The 22,003-nt window shown below is 39.5% G+C and overlaps 1 protein-coding gene across 15 annotated transcripts in view; it reads right to left on the bottom strand.

Moving 5' to 3' along the window:
* GLIS3 (GLIS family zinc finger 3) overlaps positions 1-22,003 on the bottom strand; it is a 479,833-nt gene that overhangs the window by 307,487 nt on the left and 150,343 nt on the right. For 9 of the 15 annotated variants that reach the window (XR_012424753.1, XM_045374344.3, XM_065530603.2 and 6 more), the window contains one exon: positions 5,266-5,473. The exons of the other annotated variants lie outside the window; for them this stretch is intronic. Coding sequence is in view for 8 of the 9 variants with exons in the window: in XM_045374344.3 (XP_045230279.2) it covers positions 5,266-5,473 (208 nt within the window). In the remaining variant the exon portion in view is untranslated. The remainder of the gene's footprint in view (positions 1-5,265; positions 5,474-22,003) is intronic. 15 annotated transcript variants of the gene reach the window in all.

The following is a 22,003-nucleotide window of genomic DNA, read 5'->3' as shown; positions in this document are numbered from 1 at the left end:
TTAATTCCCCAAGGACACTTTTCAATTATTTTCCCAGCATACTTAGCAGCATGTGGCTCTTCCTGCAGAGCTCAGCTGAAGGATCCTGGTGATTGGATGTCAAGGGCCTTTTGGTCTTTTCCCCAGCAAGATCCAGGAATTGCTTTCAGACCCAAACTAAATTAGTAGTCCTGTCATATATAAGGCAGAGACAACTGACTGCTTTACACCCGGAGGTTGAGAAGGTTCATAGAACATAAAGAACCAGAGCTTTGGCAGAGCTACATGCCTGAATGGATGCACATTCTCAGGTGCTACAATTGCCTGTCACTGTCATACTGGAGCATATTAGATTGTTAAGTCATGACTAACAGACAGAAGTATGTTATCCACCTATATATACTTTGCTTATAAAATTGTATTATTTGGTTTCAGGGCAGCCTATAGTGAAACGTTCATTTGCTCCATTGTTGAGAGATGATTCTCATTTCTCTCAAATTATACCTAAATATGGCTCAATTTAAATCTGAGCATAAAGCCATGCAGGCACATTCTATAACTTCTTGGATATCTGAGTTTTCTAAGACAATTATCATATATTTTTCAGAAAGCAAATTCTATATTCTATTCATTAAAGTATTAATATGAACAGAGAACTCTCTCCTATCTCAAACACCTAATAAGAACAAAACTTCCCCAAATGGCCTTTGCCTAGCAGCCAGTCTCCCTCCTGTGTGATTACTCACATCTTTTAATCTTTCAAAGCTCTAATCCTTGACATCTCTCCCCAATACACTAGCTCCCAGTGAGAGTTCTCTTCCCAAAGAAGTTATATACTGTCTGCAACATGTCTTAAATGTAGCTAACTTCAGGCATCTGTGGGTGTTCTATTCTTCAATAAATTTCAAAGTCTTTTAACAGAAGGGATCGTTTTTATCTTCCCAGTGCCTACTAGAATGTTAGATACATACTAAGTACTCAAAAAACTGTTGATTAGGAAAGTAAATAAATAATCAATATAATGACAATGGAGCATTATTTATAGCACTCACAAAGCGTTTTCGCTATATATGATCTCATTTGATACAACCTGTCAGGTAAGTAAACTGGATTTTAAAAATAACTTCTATTTTACAAAGAATAAAACAGGGTTTGGGAAATTTCTCCCAGTAACACACACACATATACATACATACATACACCCCAAAGTTCTTAGAGAAATACAAATGAAGCTGTGCTTGATAGGCAGTGACCTACTGGATGATACATATTCTCTGTTGTTTTCTTTACATTGTATCCCACATGTGACCCACAGTGCTCTGCTTAATTGAAAGACCTGGTATAACAGGCTTAAAGTCACACAAGCTACGATGGGCACCCAAATTTTCTGTTCTTTCTGCAATAACATGTTGAATGAATGAGAATGGTTCCAAAGGGTTCTCACCTCTAACTCCTGCTGCTACCCACACCAGGCCCATGGCAAAGAAAGTGGCAGCTGTATCATCATTTGAGAGCAATCTCCATTTCCATATGCTCATCTGATCCTAATGATATTACTTCTGGTGATTGGTTAATTTGGAACTATATGTGAAAGGAAAGGAGATACATCTTGAACAAAATAAAACTAATAGGAAAACTCAGAAACCATCAGCAAAAATGAGTAGGGTGGCTGGTCAAGCAAGAACTCAGTAACTTGTATGGGGCCATAAGAGCATGAGAGGCCTGATGACCATGTTAGATGTTTGCTTCAATGCCAAGCTCAAAATAAGTTCTAATAGATCACATGGAGAATTCCTCAAAAGAAAAGATGTATTTCCTATATATGTAGATCATGAAAAAGATGGCCGGTCGTAGTCTGTCTGGAAATTCATGTCTATGTGCCTCAGCAAATTCCCCAAAAGAATTAGTACTGTATTTAAAGACAGGATGGCTTTATAAACTGTTACGATTTACAGAGAGCCTGGAGTGCATCCTCAGCCCCCTTAGCCTTCTCTCACCTTTGTGGATATACTCTCAAAGGAAACCATGCCCAAGAATTTCTGATTTAGGAAATAAAAATCTAAATACAGTGCCCTTTTGGATCTGGAATGACATTCTGTGATGGCTGAACTTTGTCACTGACAAGCTAAGCACCTGGACTTTGTGTCCTGGTTCCATTGGGTCTTAAACAGAAATATTTGCAGGTAGTTTATGAATATTTAATCATAAAATGCAGGATTACGATGCATGTGAAAACACTAGAAAAGCTAAGTATGCTACAAAACCCATGCAGGTAGCATCTGATCTCTTCTACTACTCAATGTTTGTTAAGACTGCTCTATGAAACTGCTATTGTATCAGCACCTCAGCCTTGTCATTTTAGGGGAAATATATACAATGACCTCCGTATTCGAGTTTTGGCAATGCCTAAATCAAGAATGTCTCCTGGATCTTCAAGATGGTAAGATATAGTTTGCATTTATCATTAAGCACAGGTAATCAGAAATGGTTAGGAGATTAATCTAGGCAAATATACAGCATTAAGGCATGATTCTTATCATTGGATTAAATAGAATCCAACAAAGCTAAGGAAAAAGAGCTTTTCCCAAGATGAGCACACCCAAAAAACATACCCAAAGGAGGTCAAAAGAAAAAATACAAACAGCCAATAAATCTATGAAACTTCATAGATTTATTTATGAAAACTTCAATATTGTCAATAATTAAGACTGCAAATTAAGATAAAATAACATTTTACAGATCAAACTGGCAAAGTTTCTAAATTAGCAAAAGTCCTAAAAATAATAATACCTACTAATGAATGGTGTCTTAGAAAACAGGCCCTCTCTTATACTGCTGGTTAGTTTATAAATTGCTAGTGAGTTCCCGCAGTACAATTTGATAATATGTATAAAAAGCCTCAAAACTCTTTTAACACATTTTACTTTTAAGAATTTATTCTAATAATCAGAATTGTGCACAGAAGATGTACAGAGCTGATCCACTAAAGCATTATTTATAATATTTAAAGAATGGGAAACAAGTAAGTGCCAACTAACAAAAGACTGATTTTTAAAATTATAATTTTATTTATAAACTTTCTTTATAAAGTGGAATCCGGGACAGGAAGAAGCCATTATATGATGCTGAAAGAGGATTTTATTATAAAAGCTTATAATTGTTAACTGGAAAAAGGTAATTAAAAACTATGTAGATTACTAGATCAATTTAGTGGCAAGGAAAGCCTATGTTTATTGTATATGTTTGAATATAGCTAGAAGGATGTATATCAAAATTCCACCCATGGTTGTCTCTGCGGATAGAATTCAGGATGACTGTCATTTAGTGCTTGGTACTTTTCCATGTTTTCCGCATTTTCTGCAGTGAATAAGAATTATATAATCAGGAAAAACAATACATTTTGCAGCTTTTCATAAGGCAGCATCTCTCAAACTGGACAGTTCATGCCTCCTTTTCTACTTCCATCCACTCCCAGCGTGCCCCCAATGTATAAAACACTAAGCTGATTCTCTCTCTATCTTCTCTTTATCTCTAGTAAAATGTTGAACTTTGCCTCTTATTGAACTGTTGCCCCTTATTCTTTCTCTCCATTGATGAAATACACAAACCAAGGCTCACAAATAAATGCAACCATTCCAAATTGCTAAAAGTAAGTTCCATATTTCACCAAGCCAATTCCCAATTCCTGTTTCTTTGCTCATCCTGAAAAAAAAAAAAATTCCATAGAAGGACTCAAATAATAAATATATAGTCAAAAACACTTATCAGTGAACCATTAAGGTGCTGTCTTTTAAGGTTATAAAATTATGCTGAGGAATCAAATATGCCAGAAAACAATGAGATAATGACCCCTCTCTGGCCGACCCATAAAAGGGACTGCATAAGATACATGGCTTAAGCAGTCTGTGCCCTGACTACTGTCAGTTTCACCATTAATTATGACTTCTGCCTTCAAGGCATGGGCTGGACTTGCCACAGAAAGGAAGCTGAAGGCTTCCCAATGACACCCACTGCATGAGCAGAGTTCATTTTACATGCAGCACTCAGCAAGTCTGAGGAGTCCCTTAAGGCATAATCATCAATGGGAAAATGACAGCAGCTTCCCATCACAAAAAGTCTCAGGTGAAAAACAAGTTTCTATCTCATGAAAAAATAAGCATAAATAAATGATTTAGGAACTATGATTTCAGAGTCTTAAATAGTGACCAGGAGGGACAGCACAGAGATACAAGAGGGGAGAACGGGGTTGGAAGGAAGGAAAGGAAGAAAACACAAGATCCCAGAATTGCAAGGCACATAGCAGGTTACCAATCCCAAAGAAGAGGAAGCAGGGGCTTAGAGAGTAAAATTCCTGTGCAAGACCATAGTTATGGTAGAACCAGAACTAAGAGGCAGAAACTATGGATTGTGTTTTTCCAAGAAAATAACTTCCAGACGATAAAATAATTTATTTCAAACATAAAAATAGACCTTAAACACTGCACAGTATTTTAGTTTTATGCCCCTCCCACCTAATATCAACCTTGAGAGTGGTAAAACTTTGTCTGAGGGGTGATTTCCCTTTTCTATTCAATTCCCTCCTTTGGAGATAGATACATGGCATTTATAGTACCTACTTACTCTGGAACCTAATCGACATTGTGTTGAAATGTTATGTAACTCAAACACAAAAGTATGCCTTTCCAGACACATCAGAAAGTCTTAAAATGTATGCTTTGTATCGTTACTCTCGCTACTAGGCCCCTAAACTTCAACTATTATATTACACAGACAGTAGGTACTTAACAAATATTTAAGTAGATGGGTAGCTGGATGGATGCACAGGTGGACAAAACAGATTGTAGAGCTGCCTGGAAACTATGCATCATATTCATAGAAAACCTGGCAGGTAAGATAGGTGTACATGGACCATGCAAATTTGCTAGGCCATGATATGACTGCTTCACCAGAAACTGACAAATTTACACACCGTGTTTCAGTCACTGAGGCCCCACAATCTCAAATTAGGTATTCATTTCACTCACACCACAAGACAGTAGGTATTAAACCATTCCTCCCAATTAAGATGATATGATGGCACATTCTTAGTTTTAGACATATTCCCCTACAAACCTCAAATAGAGAGAGTTGCTTGAGTGTGTAAGTGTATGAGTGTGTGTATTTGTGTGTGTGTGTTTGTGTGTGTGTGCATTTGTGTGTGTGTGTGTGTATTCAGAAAGAGAGGGAAAACACTCATGGGGTGTGTTTATACCATAAAGAAAGGGGAAAAAAAAGTTAACTTGAGACCTGGTATCTGAAGGAGGTATATTCAGGTTGGCTGCATTCATTGCCCTCTGTAAGCTAGGACTGATCTGGTTGCATGCTGTAGAGACCTGGCTTGCTGGAGGTGAAATGGGTCCCAGTCGCTGAACCATCATGGGACTGCTGGTGACCACTAGATTGTTGCAGCTGCCTTTTCCAATGGACTTGCACTGAGGCCCAAAGCCAAGAGCCCCTAAAAACAAATGAATCAGGTTAGCTTTCATGTCCCTTACATCAGAAATCAGTAAACACAGACATGTGCATGCTTATATCAGGACCCATCTTTAGAGACAGTCCTCAGATCATTTCTTTATTTTTTTTTAATATTGGTGATAGCAAAAAGCTTTCTCCAATTCTAATGACAAAGCCATAATGCTATAAGAGAAAACTTCCCATAATCAGCACTCATACAAAATGTGCTTAAATTTTACTCCTTCTATGTATAAGTGTCCAGTTATACTAAAAATCATATTTTATAATATCCTTCCCTAAAGGATTAAGGTGGTAAGTAGATGGGATTGCCTGTATCAAACCAAGTTTTTTCCTAGAATAGCTAATATCTTGAATCACCCAGCAAGGAAAGTTGACACTACTGGAAAAAACCTGTTTAACTGGTTTACTTCATTCCAAATCTGTACTTCGAAAAAGTCTCTTTACAAGGATGTAGTCTGGCTGTGTCTCTCTGCTCTTGACTTTTTTCTCCTCATCTCAACACACTGTCATTGGACATCTACCCAATTTTTTAAAAAATCAGGATGACAGAATTGTAAACAAAATGCTCATTTGAAAAACAGCATGGTAACCAAATTGGACATATATTTTTCATTTTCATTAGTAACAATCAGTGTAATAAAAGCTGATACATACCCAAAGGGGAAAGAAAAAAAGGAACCCACAAGAGTCTCTGTCGTTATGGAAAAGTGAAAAGCAAAGACTTTGAGAAAGGCAAACACTGCCATGACTCATTTATTAAAAAATCATAATGAGTCGAATCATTCTAGACATTCTTTTTACATGGATGCATTTTTTCAAACTTTTTTTTGTCAACTACCTGGTCAAGTCTCAGTAACTATACAGTCTGTTTTCATCTCTAGCAAACAAAAATATATACGATCTCAGTCTTTAACAAATTAAGCTTTACATTTTTCTCAGCATATTTCCCATCTTTTTCACTGATATATTTGGGATCGAAGTAGGAAGAAAAGTGTCACTGTCAGTTTTCTTAGCTGCAGGGGTTCATAATTTCCTGTTTTGTTTTCCCCAAAATTAAATCTATTGATTTAGTGCCTTTACTTGTCATCTTTTGTAACATTCTTCCCAAGAGCCCTCCAAACAACAGAACAAACAAGACTTTGGAGCAATCACTGTTTCCACCAATGCAGCCCTATCTCAGAAATGCTGGGGAGTCACAGCATTATTAGCTGCCAGGAATCCTGGTCTAGTGCAGACTTATGGGACACTAAAATCCAAGTGGCAATTGACCTGCACAAAATCACACAGGGATTCAAAGAGAGAACAGAAACTGATTCTACTAGAGTGTATTTTGATGACACCTGTGTGCTTAAATTTAGGCTCTGATATGCCTAGTTTCTTCCTTGTACACTTTCCAAGATTATTCGCTCCAAAAGAAATTTCTCTGATTTTCTTTCCCAGATACATAAACCAGAACCTCTCCTTTACCCCTCCCATTGCAGTTTATATCTGATCCATCTTCTGTGCCTTAAAAGATGAGTTACAGATATTCCATTTTCATAAGTCATAAAGCACTGTTTTATCAGGGCTTCATCTTGACACCAAGAATAGTAGGTACACTTTTATGTAATGCATCATAAATTCAATATCTTTAAAAATCTCAATAGGCTACATGCATTAGCTTTTCAAACTCCCTTTTTACCTTGAAAAAAAGGCAATGTGATGGTTCATAGCCTAGTCCAGTATATAAGACTGAATGAATGAATCCTCTATATGAATTCTCTCCCCGGGTCCCATTGCTACTAGCCACTACTATTAAAAGCAACATCAAATATCAAGTATTCTGTCAAATTTCATGTCACATATTTATCTAAGGAATTCAGTCATTCCGTGCCTATTTCCTCTTCAGTAAAAAGGTATTAATACCTATCTACCTCTAAAACAAAGACATAGCAGCTGGAACAGCATCCAAGAAATACTACTTGATGGCAAAACATACTAATAGATAATTTCATAAAACTAAAGTGGCACATATTGTAAGGTGTACCATTATTTTATGTACCAGTAAGAACATGAACTGCCAGTCCAACTAGTGCATGATGTCCAGATTTCAGAGATGTTGTAATGTAAAAACATGCACACCTTAGAGCCAATACAAACTAATGTGATCGCTGAAACATTTATTTTAACCCTTATCTTGTTCATGCTCTTCTGTCTACCTGGAATGCCCTTACCCTAACTTATCCACCTAGTGAGCACCTCTGCATCTTTAAGGTCTCAATTCAAGGGTCACCACCTATATGACCTCCTCCTCCACTACCTGATAGGCAGATCTGACCACTGCTTCTTTCATTTGTCCACATCTGCCATCACATATGTGCCTCAGCACCCATAGCACTTCAGGGAACTGGACTCTGTATGTGCCTGCCATCCTCTCATTTTTATACTTCACTGCTGTTTAAAGACAAAGTCCTTATTTGAGGCATCTCTACTTCCTTAGCACCTAACCTAGGGTCTAACGCACATTACATAATAAAGTCTATCCAGTGAAATTAGAATGAATGAATGAAAATAAAAGATCCATATAAGTGAATATTAAATACTGACAAATTATTCTGCTGAAACTCTCCTGGTTATCTTTTTTGATACACAGTGCCATTTTTCAAAAAGCAAAAACAAAAAAACTCCAAGTCAATCCTTTGATGCCTTGCCACAGAATTGCTAACTAGATCTGAATGGAATATGAAGTCAGTGGGGGTAGTAATTATAAATCTATCTTTCTGGGCCAGAATTTTACACTGGTCAAGGCTGCCTCTGTAACTCTCTACTCTGGATTCATACATCCACATTGTTTCTTGCTTTGTAATGAAGAAATGCTAATTATCTCCCTAATATCTCCACATTCTTACTATACCACCTCCTACTCCCAAATTCAGTGGTCAGCTTTACACTTGATCTTAGCCAAAAGGCCAAGAAGCAATCACTGGTCAACTTTAACCCCATCTAAGCACAAATGGTATCACAAATGGTATCCTTGAAGCATGAAAATTAATGGTGAACTTCTTGGGAACATATAAATGTTTGTGGTACAACTATGAGGATGTTCTGGTAAATGGAAAATAGCATCATCTGTCTCACACATGCAGGCAAACAAGTGTGACCAAGAGCCACTGTGCTCAATACAGCCATCTAAATTTTTTCATAATGCCAGAAGCATAATGAACACCTATACCTCCAGACTACTCAGAATTGTGCAGTGTCTTGGAGTGTGGGCTCTGGAGACAGCTTGCCCGGGATCTGCTATTTGGGGATTTAGGCAAATTACTTAACATTTTTGTGCTATATTTCTCCATGTCTATGTCTTCTTATCTGCAAAACAGGAATAAAGTTAACCCTCCCTCTGATACGGTTTGGATCTGTGTCCTCACCCAAAACTCACATTCAACTGTAATGCCCAGTTTTAGAGGTGGGGTCTGGTAGAAGGTGATTGGATCATGGGGGTGGATCCTTCAGAAATGGTTTAGCACCATCCCTTTGGTGCTGTTTTCATGATAGAGTTCTCATGAGATCTGGATGTTTCAAAGTGTGTGGCACCTCCCCCTCTCTCTCTTCCTCCTGCTCCAGCCATGTAACACATGCCTGTTTCCCCTTCGCCTTCCACTATGATTGAAAGTTTCCTGAGGACTCCCAGAAGCTTCTATGCTTCCTGTTAGGCCTTAAGAACCATAAGCCAATTAAACCACTTTTCTTTATAAATTAGCCAGGCTCGGGTATTTTTTTATAGCAATACAAGAACAGACTAATACCAAGGAGTGGGGCATTGCCATGATACCTGAAAATGTGGAAGAAGTTTTGGAACTGGGTAATGAACAGAAGTTGAAAGAGTGTGGAGGACTCAGAAGAAGACAAGAAGATGTGGAAAATATTGGAACTTCCTAGAGACTGCCTGAATTGTGACCAAAATGCTGATAATGATACGGACAGTGAAGTCCAGGCTGAGGAGGTCTCAGATGGAGATGAGGAACTTGCTGGGAACTGGAGCAAAGGTCACTTTTGTTATGCATTAGCAATGAGGTTGTAGGCATTGTGCCCTTGCTCTAGTGATCTATGGAACTTTGAATTTGAGAGTGATTTAGTGTATCTGAAGGAAGAAATTTCTAAGCAGCAAAGAGTTCAAGATGTGGCCTGGCTGTTTCTAACAACCTGTGTTTATATATGTGAGCAAAGAAATGACCTGAAACTGGAAATTATATTTAAAAGGGAAGCAGAGTGTAAAAGTTTGGAAAATTTACAGCCTGTCCATGTGGTAGAAAAGAAAAAAGCATTTTCAGGAGAGGAATTCAAGCAGGCTCCAGAAATTTGCATAAGCAAAGACAAGGCAAGTACTGACAGCCAAGACAATGGGGGAAGGCCCCAAAAGCATTTCAGAGAACTTTCTGGCAGCACCTCTCATCACAGGCCCAAAGGCCTAGGGAGGCAAGAATGATTTTATGGTCCAGGCCCTGCTGCACTGCACAGCCTCCGAAGAGTGCTCCCTGCATCCCAGCTGCTCTAGCTCCAGTCTTGGCTCAAAGGGGCCCAGGTATAGCTCAAGCCTCTGCTTCAGAGGGTGCAAACCATAGACTTGGTGGCTTCCACATGGTGTTAAGCCTGTAGGTGCACAAAATGCAAGAGTTGAGGCTTGGGAGCTTCTGCCTAGATTTCAGAGGATGTATGGGAAAGCCTGGATGTGCAGGCATAAGCCTGCTGCAGGGGTAGAGGCCACATGGAGAACCTCTACTAGGGAGGTGTGGAGGTGAAATGTGGGGTTGGAGCCTCCACACAGAGTCCCCACTGCAGTACTGCATAATAGAGCTGTGACAAGAGAGCCACCATCTTCCAGACCCCAAAATGGTAGATGCACTGTCAGCTTGCACCCTGCACCTGGAAAAGCCACAGGTACTTAATGCCAGCCCATGAAAACACCTGCCAGGGCTGCACCCTGCAAAGCCTCAGAAGCAGAGCTGCCCAAGGCCTTAGGAGCCCACCTCTTGCACCAGTGTGGCCTGGATGTGAAACAAGGAATTAAAGGGGAATCATTGGGAGTTTTAAGATTTAATGACTGCCCTATGGGGTTTGAGGCTTGCATAGGACCTATAGTCCCTTTATTTTGGCCAATTTCTCCCTTTTGGAATGGGAATGTTTACCCAATGCCTGTACCTCCATTGTATCTTAGGAGCAACTAACTTGCTTTTTGATTTTACAGGCTCGTAGGTGGAAGAACTAGCCTTGTCTCAGATCTGAGTCTTTGGACTTTGGACTTTTGAGTTAATGCTGTAATGAGTTAAGACTTTGGGGACTGTTGAGAAGGGATGATTGTATTTTGCAATGTGAGGACATGAAATTTGGGAGGGGTCAGGGTATGATAATATGCTTTGGATCTGTGTCCCCACCCAAATCTCATGTTCCACTGCAATGCCCAATTGTGGAGGTGGGGCCTGGTGGGAGGTGATTGGATCATCGAGATAGAGCCTTCATGAATGGTTTTGCACTGTCCCTTTGGTACTATTCTCGTGTTAAGAGTTCCCATGAGATCTGGTTGTATAAAAGTGTGTGGCACTGCCCACGGCTCTCCCTTCCTCCTGCTCCGGCCATGTAAGATGTGACTGCTTCACCTTCACCTTCTGCCATCACTGAAAGTTTCCTGAGGCTACCCCAAATGCTGTTATGCTTCCTGTTAAGCCTGCAGAGCTGTGAGCCAATTAAACCTCTTTTCTTTATAAATTACCCTGTCTCGGGTATTTCTTTACAGCAATGTGAGAGCAGACTAATACAACTTCATAAGGTTGTTATGCCTCTAGTATTAACAACATACATAGAGGACTCAGCACACTATCAAGCACATAGTAGGTACTTAATGGATGTTAACTACTATTGTTATTATTGATACTATGATTGTTACATGCCTGTCATTGCTTTTTTGCTCCATTCTCTTTCTAAAGAAAACATTCCTTTATAATTCCTTGCACAAAACAAGATAGTAAATGATGCTGTTTAATTCTCTTCTCATTTCCAATATTCTTTCTGTTTTAAGTCTACAGCCAATTTTTTTAAAAAACACCACGTGTCATCACAGAAGAAAAGTTTTCAATTGGCCAAGTTTGAATGTTCCTTAGCTTGTTATTCCTGAAAACAAACCATACAACTTTTCTGACTACCAGATGTGCCAACGACTTGTGCACTGGTTTTCATTTTGAAACACTCCTTATTTTTAGAGACTACACAATGTATTTTAAAACTGTGTTTACTGCTCAAATGAGTACCTAAGTGGATGGCATTCTGAGTACCACATACATTCTAGCCAAAATCAGTGTATGCTAGTAGGGAATGCAAACGTTTTGCATTTTCAAATTTCTGAACCTACAGTTCATCTTAGCAGGGCATGTTTTTAATTAATGTCTTCATTAGTTAAAAGGGTTCTCTTGAAGTCAAATGGCTGATTATGTCACAATTATCACTACTGAGGCTGCATCATTCAGAATTATTTATGTGTATCCACTGGTTCTAAAAATGACATAGATACAGGGGGAACAAAAATGAAATATATTTGGGAAGAGCAGAGAGAAGTAACCAACAGTAACATTGTTATTGTTCATTTATTTGACTCTTATCAAATGCCAGCCACTAGCCAGGCAGTCCACAGAGAAAATGGTGAGCAAGATTAACCCAGTCCCCCATGGAGCCCACAGTCTAGCCATGAAGATGCACACTAAACCAACTATTCATTATAAAAGAGGTGATCCCTGCTACTAGGCTGGGTCATATAAAAAGATATTCTTAATAGGTCTAAAATGATCACATAAGAGCAATTTCTATATGGTTCAACCTAACACCCACGCAAGGTGTTATAGAAACAGAAATATATGTATTAGGGTTTGAGTCCTGCCTCCCACCCTTACTGGCTGGAAGGTCCTTAAGGTCTTTAAGGTCTCTGTGCCTCAGCGTACTGTTCTGAAATGGGGACAGTAATAATACCTAACTCATAAGGTTGTTCTGAGGACTAAAAGGGTTAGTAAATATTAATATATGCCCCACTGCCTCTAAGCAGCAGGGTTTGGTTTTCTTCCCTAACTTTTCCTTGAAAACATTTTTAAAGCTACAGAAAAGTCACAAGAATAGTAAGATGAGCTTCAATTTATCTAATGTTCTATCTATCTATCCATCTCTCTATATAAACTTATTTTGTATTAGGAGTATTAATTTTTGAAACATTTAAGAATAAGTTGCAGATTTCATGTCTTTCATTGCTAAATATATACCCATAATACAATCATTGAATTCAAGACACTTAGTAATGATATAGTAGTAGTATGCAATATACCATCTATACTCAAATGTTACTTATAGAACAATTGTTTTCCAATCCAGGATCATGCATTAGAAACACAGGTTTTGAGACTCACATTCAGGTGGGCATTCAAGAATGGGATATCACCAACTAGGGTTGGGATATCACTCGACACTTGGGCACTAAAAGCAGATAGAAAAGTGGAAAAGATGGTGGAAGGAAAGAAGTGAGAGGTTAACAGTACATAGCGCAGCAGTTAAGAGCCATAGATTTCCATCCTGGCTCCACCACTGCCTAGCTGTGTGACCTTAGACAAGTTACTTAAGCTCTCTGTGCCTCAGTGTCCTGATCTCTCAATGAGGTTAACACTAGCAGTTACCTCAGTTTAGAGGATTAAAAAGTCTAATATATGTAATAGTGCCTGGCACTTAATAAATTCACTGTTAGTTCTACTTATATTTTATTAAAGAACTTGTCTCTCGTATGGTACCTTTCTGATATTGTTTCTAGCATCTCTTCTCCTGAGTGCCCAGAAACAGCATGCTGATGCCTTCCAGCCCAAGACCTTCTACACACACATACACACACAGACACACACACACACACACACATACACACACATACACACACACACACACACACACACACACAGCGTACATCTGTCCTCGCCTGAACGGGCTCCAGACTTTATTTAGGCCATTCTTGTTCCTCATATCCATTTTCTCTTTTTTCTCAGCTATTTTAGAAAAGAATGATTACTTCAAACTAAGGTGGCAGTGACTAGCAAAATACCTCAAGAACATTTTACTACAAAACAATAATACAATAGAAAACAAGTAAAATTTCAAAACGTGGCAAGAAAGACTGAAAGGAATATTTTTTTAAACCTTTCAACCATACCCTTTTACTGTGCAAACCTGTTTTATATAAGCCTGGCCCTTTTATTTCCTAGCAAGCACAAATTCAACATACAGTTGAAGTAGAGTTGAAAGCCAATTTAGATTATTTGCAAATGAAGTTTTTGCAACTTTGAGGCTCAAAGTTTCCCATTATTTCCAGTTCTAAGCACCTAACTATCCCTAACTGGCAAGGCTTCCTTTAATAATGAAATTAATGCCTAATATAAAATAATGAGTCTTACACCTCCTTCAAAAGCAAGTAAGTCCCAGATGCTATTGGAAAATATTTTGATTTTGCATGGGAAATGGGGGCTGGCCTCCACAGCCAGCTTGTGGATGTAACTTTGGTCATTTAGCAGAGTAATTTTACCTCTTAGTCTTAGTTTCTTCCATCTCTAAAAGACAAATAATACTATACACTCTACATGGTTGCTTCAAGGATTAGTGAGACCTAACATATATGATGTGCCTGCTCAGTAAAGAGTAGTTATAATTTTTGTTAATGTTATTGTCATTATTACATTATGGAATGATATTTTTAGTAATGCAAATTGAGCCATAATGGGGAGAATGAATACCTAACTTAGGTGTGCAAAATGGTGGGAACACTTCTTTCTAGCCATCTTTTAAGAAAGGAATTGTCTCTCGGTACGCCCTAGCTCTTCTCTGCCAACGTAGAAAGACTAAGTGGGGATGAGTAGTTCAGGGAACCCTTCTTGTTTTCCTCTGGGGACTAAGCTTACCTACCATGAAGCTTACCTACCACATGGTATATGCCTTACCTAGGAGGCTTGTCCTGAAAGAGCTGCCCTGGACTAGGGAGATAAGATGGCCTAATCCTACGGTCCAGTCAGCAGGTCCACTGGACTCTCACACAAAGTTATGCCTTCCAACACATCCTCTATCAGAAAAAAGAAAGATTCTGGTGGGAAAGAAATGTATTATTTATTGTGGGTCTCCTCATAGACCCCAAATTATGTGAGGAATTATGGCATACACATTTCATCCCTGAGGTTTATGAGCTTAGCACATGTCAAAGCATTGTCTAGAATTGTCTATTTAGATAGCATTATCTCTTTTGTATTTGGGATTACCTTTATTGCTATTTTAAATTTAAAAATAATATGTATTTGTATATGTGTGCATGTGCTTTAAAAGGCAAATAATGCAAAGTTATAAAAAGAAAAAGCTCATATTCCACACACCCCCCCCCCACATATATCATTCCCTTAAGGTAATGAACTCTAACAGCCGAATGTGTATCCGCCCACATTCTTCTCTAAATTCATTCAAATATGAGTATGTATGTTCTAATTCTAAAGGCAATGTGAGTTAGGCACACATTGACCCCTATATTCTTGAGAGAAGTCATCAAACTATGACGGTTTTGACAAAGAATAATGTCTCTAAACTAATACTGAAATAACATATCTAATATACATTTCTTTTTATAATATAACAATTCTATTATAATACATATATAAAGAATATACATTCTTATAACACATTTATTCTTATAATGAAACATAGGTGCCCACCAATAAAGAAAGAATAGAATCTTAGGCAAGGCATAGTATCAATCCAAGACTTTCCTCTTTTCTCAAATGGGAGAAACATCAAGTATATGAAAGAACTTTGAAAAGTATATTCTTTCACCACAGAAAGAAACAGGTACCCTTCTCTCCCATCTGCTATGCAAAAACAGGTCAATGAAGGTAAGCACAGGTCATCAAATTCCCTCACCTTTCATGAATACTCCTCCCTAGAGCTAGAAACATCCTGCATACAAACACCCTGGGCTTGTTATGTAGTGTTTTGTCAAATTCGTAATATTTCACTGCTGAGATACATCAGTAACAATTTAATGAATATATGTGAATGTATTACTCTGAAATACAGTAAGGCATGGCTAAATGGCTGTGAACACCAAAGGGTGACATTTAGAATGAAATAACAGGCTCCTACATTCAGGGACAAAGCAATCCAATTTGGCAATTGTGACAAATGCTCAAAACTGTGCAAAACCTATGGGAGGTAAGGAATGCTGGATATAACATCCTGCCTCCATGACGTTCACAGTCTCTGAAGAGATAAGATGCGCTCGCCTAGGAACAATTGGATAATGTCGCTAGACTGTACAGAATTAAGCATGAAGCTAAATCACAGAGACAGGAGCTCAGAAGAGCAGGCCAATTCCTTTGTACTAGGTAATTTACGAAAGAAGAAGAGTATGAACTACAAACACATTTCCCAAAGTCCTTCAGGATGTCCAAAGATGTTAAATGACTATTAAGGCAGCCTCATGGAGATGTCCAGGGTCCAGTAACTTTGGGAACCCCTAATACAACAAAGTTAAACTTTTTACTGTAAGTCTTCTCAGAGCCTTTACAAATGTAAATGTATGTGATAAATCTCCCAGAAGACCAAATAATATATAAAGTACATTTGTTTAGGGAGGTTTTCCCAAGAGACTCACCTAAGACTGGCATTCTAAGGAATACCCTTTAGAAAACAATAAGCTAAAACATGAAGGAAGAATGAGCACACAAATGAGAAGGAAGTAGTAGGGTGTAGACACAGAAATGAAAGGGAGGAGGCACAATGCATCCTGGAGAAATAAAGATGAGCTAGGGCTGCCTACAAGAGGAGAAAGGGAGGAGACAGAGCTTAGAGGGTTGGTTCAGTCACCCCTGAAGAACTGATTTAAAAACTGGACATTACTTATCCAACAGTGGTTCAAACCTGGCTACATATTAGCATCACCAGGGAAGCTTCTCAAATGCAAATCCCTAAGCTCCACTGCAAACCAACTAAAGCAAATGATGCTGATATAACTAGTCAGCTGATGTGCATCTGGGACCCTGTGCTGTAGGTAGAGGCGCATCCCATTAGAAGCAGAGTTCACCCAAGATTAATCTGGAAGAGATGGAGAGAAAGGCTGGAGGAGCACATGAACCAGCTGCACAGCCAGCAGAGCAGCCACAGGGTGGTAAATGACAAAATAAGAAAGCAATGGTTATGAAGCAAGTTAGAGTAAGGATTTTATAACTAGTTGCTAAAGATTTAGGCGATCACATTTAAATGGGAGAGGGGGGTCTATTTGGTGACATCATTACAAAGACAGCCAATAAATAGGTCAAGTCTGAACCCAGGGAGATTCACATGAATCATGCAATCTCCCACCACCTTGTCTGCAGGAGTTCAGCTTGAATCTTCCATGTTTATCCCACAAAGAATGTAACTTTCATACCAGCATTCTTCCAACCTTAGTCAGCATTCAGGAATGCTGTCCACCAAGTATGGAATCACCAGCATTACTCACTGCAATTTATCCCTGTATTAAATGGAATCACATTTATACCCAAGAGATTAAAACGTATCATATTCCTTTCTGTACCACTCAGTGCCCTGGAGTCCTGTGCATGAAGCCTCAATCTTGCTCCCCACCACTGGGCACTCCCAATAAGATGATATTAAGAACCCACACTTCTGAGCCACTTCATAAGGATGCAAAGATAAATTAAGCAATATTCCTGGAGTTTATATGCTAAAGTCCCATCCGTCAGCTATTGTACATCAATTATAAACTAATTAGTAGAGAGTGCTTATGCTGACCCTTCTGTTCTCTCTTGTAATGATTTGCCAAGTTAACTGAAAGCTGCTCTGCTCCATAGAGACTCTTAGTATATAGCAAGAGTGTTAAATAAAGTTCACCAACAATTAGCCTGGAAAACCAAAGAGGAAATGTAAGCACATTTTACTGCTTCACCCTGGACAAATTTTCTAGCAATCCCAGGGGAAGAAAGCAGATACATTTGTTAACTAAGCAAACAAATACTCTGAAAAACTGAAACACCAGCAGAGGCACAATTTAGTAATCTATTGCTCACAGATCAGGTATTTGTTTACTGTGTCCCTGCTCTGTGCTACACTATATACTCTAGGGACTGTGGACATACAGCTGAGTCAAATCATTCTTGTCTACCATCTAATTTAATAGGCTTAGATCAAGCCTCATCTGGTGGACTCATCTGTGAAAATACATAAAAGTGGAATTACTTTACTTACTGTGGAAAAAGAGGACTTCCACAAATATAAGGAAGAATGAATGGAAAGAAGGGAGAACGCATATTGTCATGAGAGAAAATTGCCTCAGTTTCCCAAAGACATATTTACTGGGTGTTAGGCTTGGCCCTAGGCCATACAGCTAGCCCTTGGTCGAAGATCTTCCAACCAATTGGAGAGTGTTAACTAACACAGGAAACAACTGGGAAACAACTAATCTTAAACTGAGTTACTTCACTGCTGAGTACAAAAAGAGCTCAAATGATTGAATAAACTGGAGGAGGCTTAGTAGAGGAGTGAGACTTCATCTGAGCCTTTCAACAGCAGGAGAACAGGGGGCAATATGAAGAGTTGGACAGCCAAAATGAAGGGAGGGGCATGTGCTGAGAAAGTATTACGGAGACAGCATGGGGAAAGCAGGAAAGAAAGAGACACTAGGGCCAGAATAGCTTCACTTAGCAGCTGTGTGACCTTGGGCAAATGCCTTAAGCTCTCTGTGCCTCTGTTTCCTTGTCTGGGAAATGGGAACGATAATTGCTCCCACCTTCATAAGGCCATTTGGAGTACTAAATAAGTCATGTATGTAGACCACTTAGAACAGTTTCCAGCGCACGGTAAGTACTATATCAGCTGTAGGAATGCATATTCTTACTAAGGTGTTATCAGATTGCACACAGCCTCCAAAACCGGGCACCCCAAAGAGCTACAGTAGGTTTGTAAGCATGGATATGTTGTGAGGAGGAAGAAAGAAGAGAACAGTCTAACTATTACCAGTACATTTGGAAGCAGAGCAAAGGCCGAAGGCAGGAAACCAAGCTAGGAAGATGTTGCCATAATCTCAGGATGAGACCAGGCCGGGAAGAGCAAACGGAGCAAACAGGGTAAGCCCAACTTATCTTATTAAGCAAACAAGTAAGATGGTTGCTGAAGTGCCTTTAAGAAGTACCAGATTTAGAATCTTTCTTCCATGAATCAAGGTTGTATATTTCCCAACCTGCTTTTCCCTGCCCCAAGCCAAACAAAAGCAGAGGCTGGGTGAGAAATGGCAAAGCTGCCTCTGGGTGAGACGCCCTCACTGTATGGAGCAATGACTGGGTATCCCCCAGACAGCAAGTGCTCACCGAATATCTGTTGGATTAATAGGCAATGAATACAACTTTTAAGAACAATTCATAAGTCAAGTATAGTTAAAGGCCATGAATCAAATTGAGCAGTTCCTCTGAAATGTGAGTCATGATACTGAAGAAGACTGAGGTCCCTGGTGGACACAACTGTTTATATGTCTCTAAATTACTGAACAGCCAGAAATATTACTCGTTCGCCTCCTCTGTCCATATTCCCTCCTGTTACATACAGATACACACGAACACATTCAGTGTGAAAGGAGGGTAGTCTAAGCCAGCAGTCCCCAATCTTTTTGGCACCAGGGACTGGTTTCATGGTTCATGGTTTCATGGAAAGCATGGAAGGGGCAAAGAGGGTTGGGTAGGGTTCAGGATGAAACTATTCCACCTCAGATCATCAGGCATTATTAGTTAGATTCTCGTAAGGAGCACGCCACCTAGATCCCTCACTTGCGTAGTTCACTATGGGGTTTCTGCCTCTATGAGAATCTAATCCCACTGCTGATCTGACAGGAGGCAAAGCTTGGGCTGTAATGCCTGCTGCTCACCTGCTGCTGTGTGGCTTGTTTCCTAACAGGTCACTGACCCATACAGGTCCACGGCCCGGCAGTTGGGGACCCCTGGTCTAAGCCACTCAATATAAATCAATGGGACTTTTTTTTCAGTATGTAAGAGCTGGTTCAGAGGCAAAATCCCAGCCAATTCTTCATATTAGATATAACTTAGTCTGTAAAAGGTACATCTTACATAGTTGCAATAGCTGCCAGACCAGGCAGATCGCTTGAGCTCTGGAGTCTGAGACCAGCCTGGACAACATGGCGAAACGCTGTCTCCACAAAAAATACAAAAATTAGCCAGGCATGGTGGCATGTGCCTATAATCCCAGCTACTTGTGGGGCTAAGGTGGGAGAATTGCTTGAACCTGGGAGGTCAAGGCTGCAGTGAGCCAGGATGGCACCACTGCACTCCAGCCTGGGTGACAAAGTGAGACCCTGTCCCAAAAAAAACAAAAACAGAACAAAAAAGCCACCAGACTACCTTTGTTTTTCCCTAAGCAGTAATTTCCCATTGCTGGCCAAAAAGACACATTCTCTATCATAAATCGTTTCTGTTCCATCTTCTGCCTGGGCTTGCAAGTCCAGATGGGATGCCCAGAAGCCTCAGACCCAGAGGGAAGGAAAATAGTAATGAAGATTACATTATTTTGCATTAAAATTAAGTCACCCATATTTCCAAGAAATGGAAAGTACCCAGCTTCCTCCCAGAAGTCCCCCAGAACTGCTCAACTATCTCAAAGGCCAGATACCCTTTCCTCCTCTAGATTGTAATTCTTAACTCTGAGCTCCAAAGCCCATTCAGCAGCTCACGCTTATAGCAAGAAAATTCAGAGAGCTATTATTTGTATTTTGTGCTCCTTTGTCTCAAGAGAGATTATTATAAAAGAGCCAAGAGTAGACACTGCTTGAATTCTTTTTTTTTTTTTTTTTTGGCAGAGTTTTGCTCTTGTTGCCCAGGCTGGAGTGCAGTGGTGCAATCTCAGCTCACTGCAACCTCTGCCTCCCGGGTTCAAGTGATTCTCCTGCCTCAGCCTCCTGAGTAGCTGGGATTATTGGCGTGTGCCACCACACTCGGCTAATTTTTTGTATTTTTAGTAGAGACAGGGTTTCAACATGTTGGCCAGGCTGGTCTCAAACTCCTGACCTCAGGTGATGCACCCTCCTTGGCCTCCCAAATTTCAGAGATTAGAGGCATGAGCCAGCGCACCTGGCCAAGTTCATCCTCTCTTACAGTCTTGTGTAGAATTCTAAATTCACTGAGATTATTCCAGGTGCTCTGAAGGTGGCAGAGCCGTCTGAAAGAGGAGAGTGCCTCTAAGAGGGAGACAGAAGAAGGAAAGAGAGAGATGGGATTGCCCAAAGTCTGGGAAGAACAACAGTTTGATGGTCCCTGAGTAGCAAGGTAGCTCCCAAGGAAGGCAGTGGGGGTAAAAGGTATGGCTGCATGACCAAAATACAAAGGCCAGACCTTCGGGCCTGGGCTTCCAGCCCCAGCAAAACTTCCTGTGTCCAAGCAATGCACAGAGCAGCAGACTGCTAGAGGCCATGGGGGGCTTGGTCAAAGGGCATCTCAGCAGTAACCTGAAGAAGCAAGAACAGAAAAGCTCCTGGAATGTTCTGCTCTCTACAAACACCCTGGGATTCTGTGTCACCTTGGTAGCGTATCAGGCCACCCCAACTAGCAATGACTGAGATTAAATTTCCCACTAATAAGTAAGATGGGATCTTGGCATCTGATTTATTGTGATTTAAAGAAAATAATTTAAAGAACCACTTCTTGTATACATAAATTGGCAGAATAAGTCATACTCACTACAGATTCGCTGAAAATTGGAGAGGTAGGAAGGCTGAAATATCTACCTTTTGGCTCAGAAAACTTGTCATTGTATAAAATCACATAACTTTAACTAAAATAACAAAATATAAAAATAAAATTTTAACATCACAAATCTCAACACACAGGCAATCTGGCTGAGGCCTACATAATGTAATTCCCTTCTGTTTCTTTTATTTAATGCTATTTTTTAACTTATAAGAGAACTAGAGTAATGTTTCTGTAAACATGATTGGAACAGGAGTTAGTATCAAAGTAAATGTGACATTTTATCTCTGCACCTTGTAGATGCGAATCCAGATACTGTACCAGCAATAACTCCCAACTAATCATATCTGAAATTAGGTCAAAAAATGAGGAAGAACAGAGTAGGTGCTCACTTCCAACCTAAACTCTTTCCCATCAAAATGAAAAAGCAACCATAATACATATTGATGCCAGTATGAAAAAAATCTAAATTAAGAGTTGTGCTTATGTTCTCCCTAAAATAATATGATTTTAAAAGTAGTGGTAGTTATTTATCTGAATTTGAATGCTAAAGCTGAGAATAAACATGAATAGAAGTTAAATGCTAATCAAGTTGATAGCTTATACCCTGAATAATATACAAAGTCTTAGAAGAGAGTAAATAACACATAATAAACAACATAAGATCCTATGGTTTTCAATGTTAATGAGAAGGAGAGAAACAAAATCCTTTCCTAATTATCAAAGGGTCAATTAAG

This window comes from Macaca fascicularis, chromosome 15 (genome assembly GCF_037993035.2).
Source record: "Macaca fascicularis isolate 582-1 chromosome 15, T2T-MFA8v1.1".
Taxonomy (NCBI): domain Eukaryota; kingdom Metazoa; phylum Chordata; class Mammalia; order Primates; family Cercopithecidae; genus Macaca; species Macaca fascicularis.
Note: the sequence above shows the minus strand (reverse complement) of the source record. Positions and strands in the feature narration are given on the sequence as shown.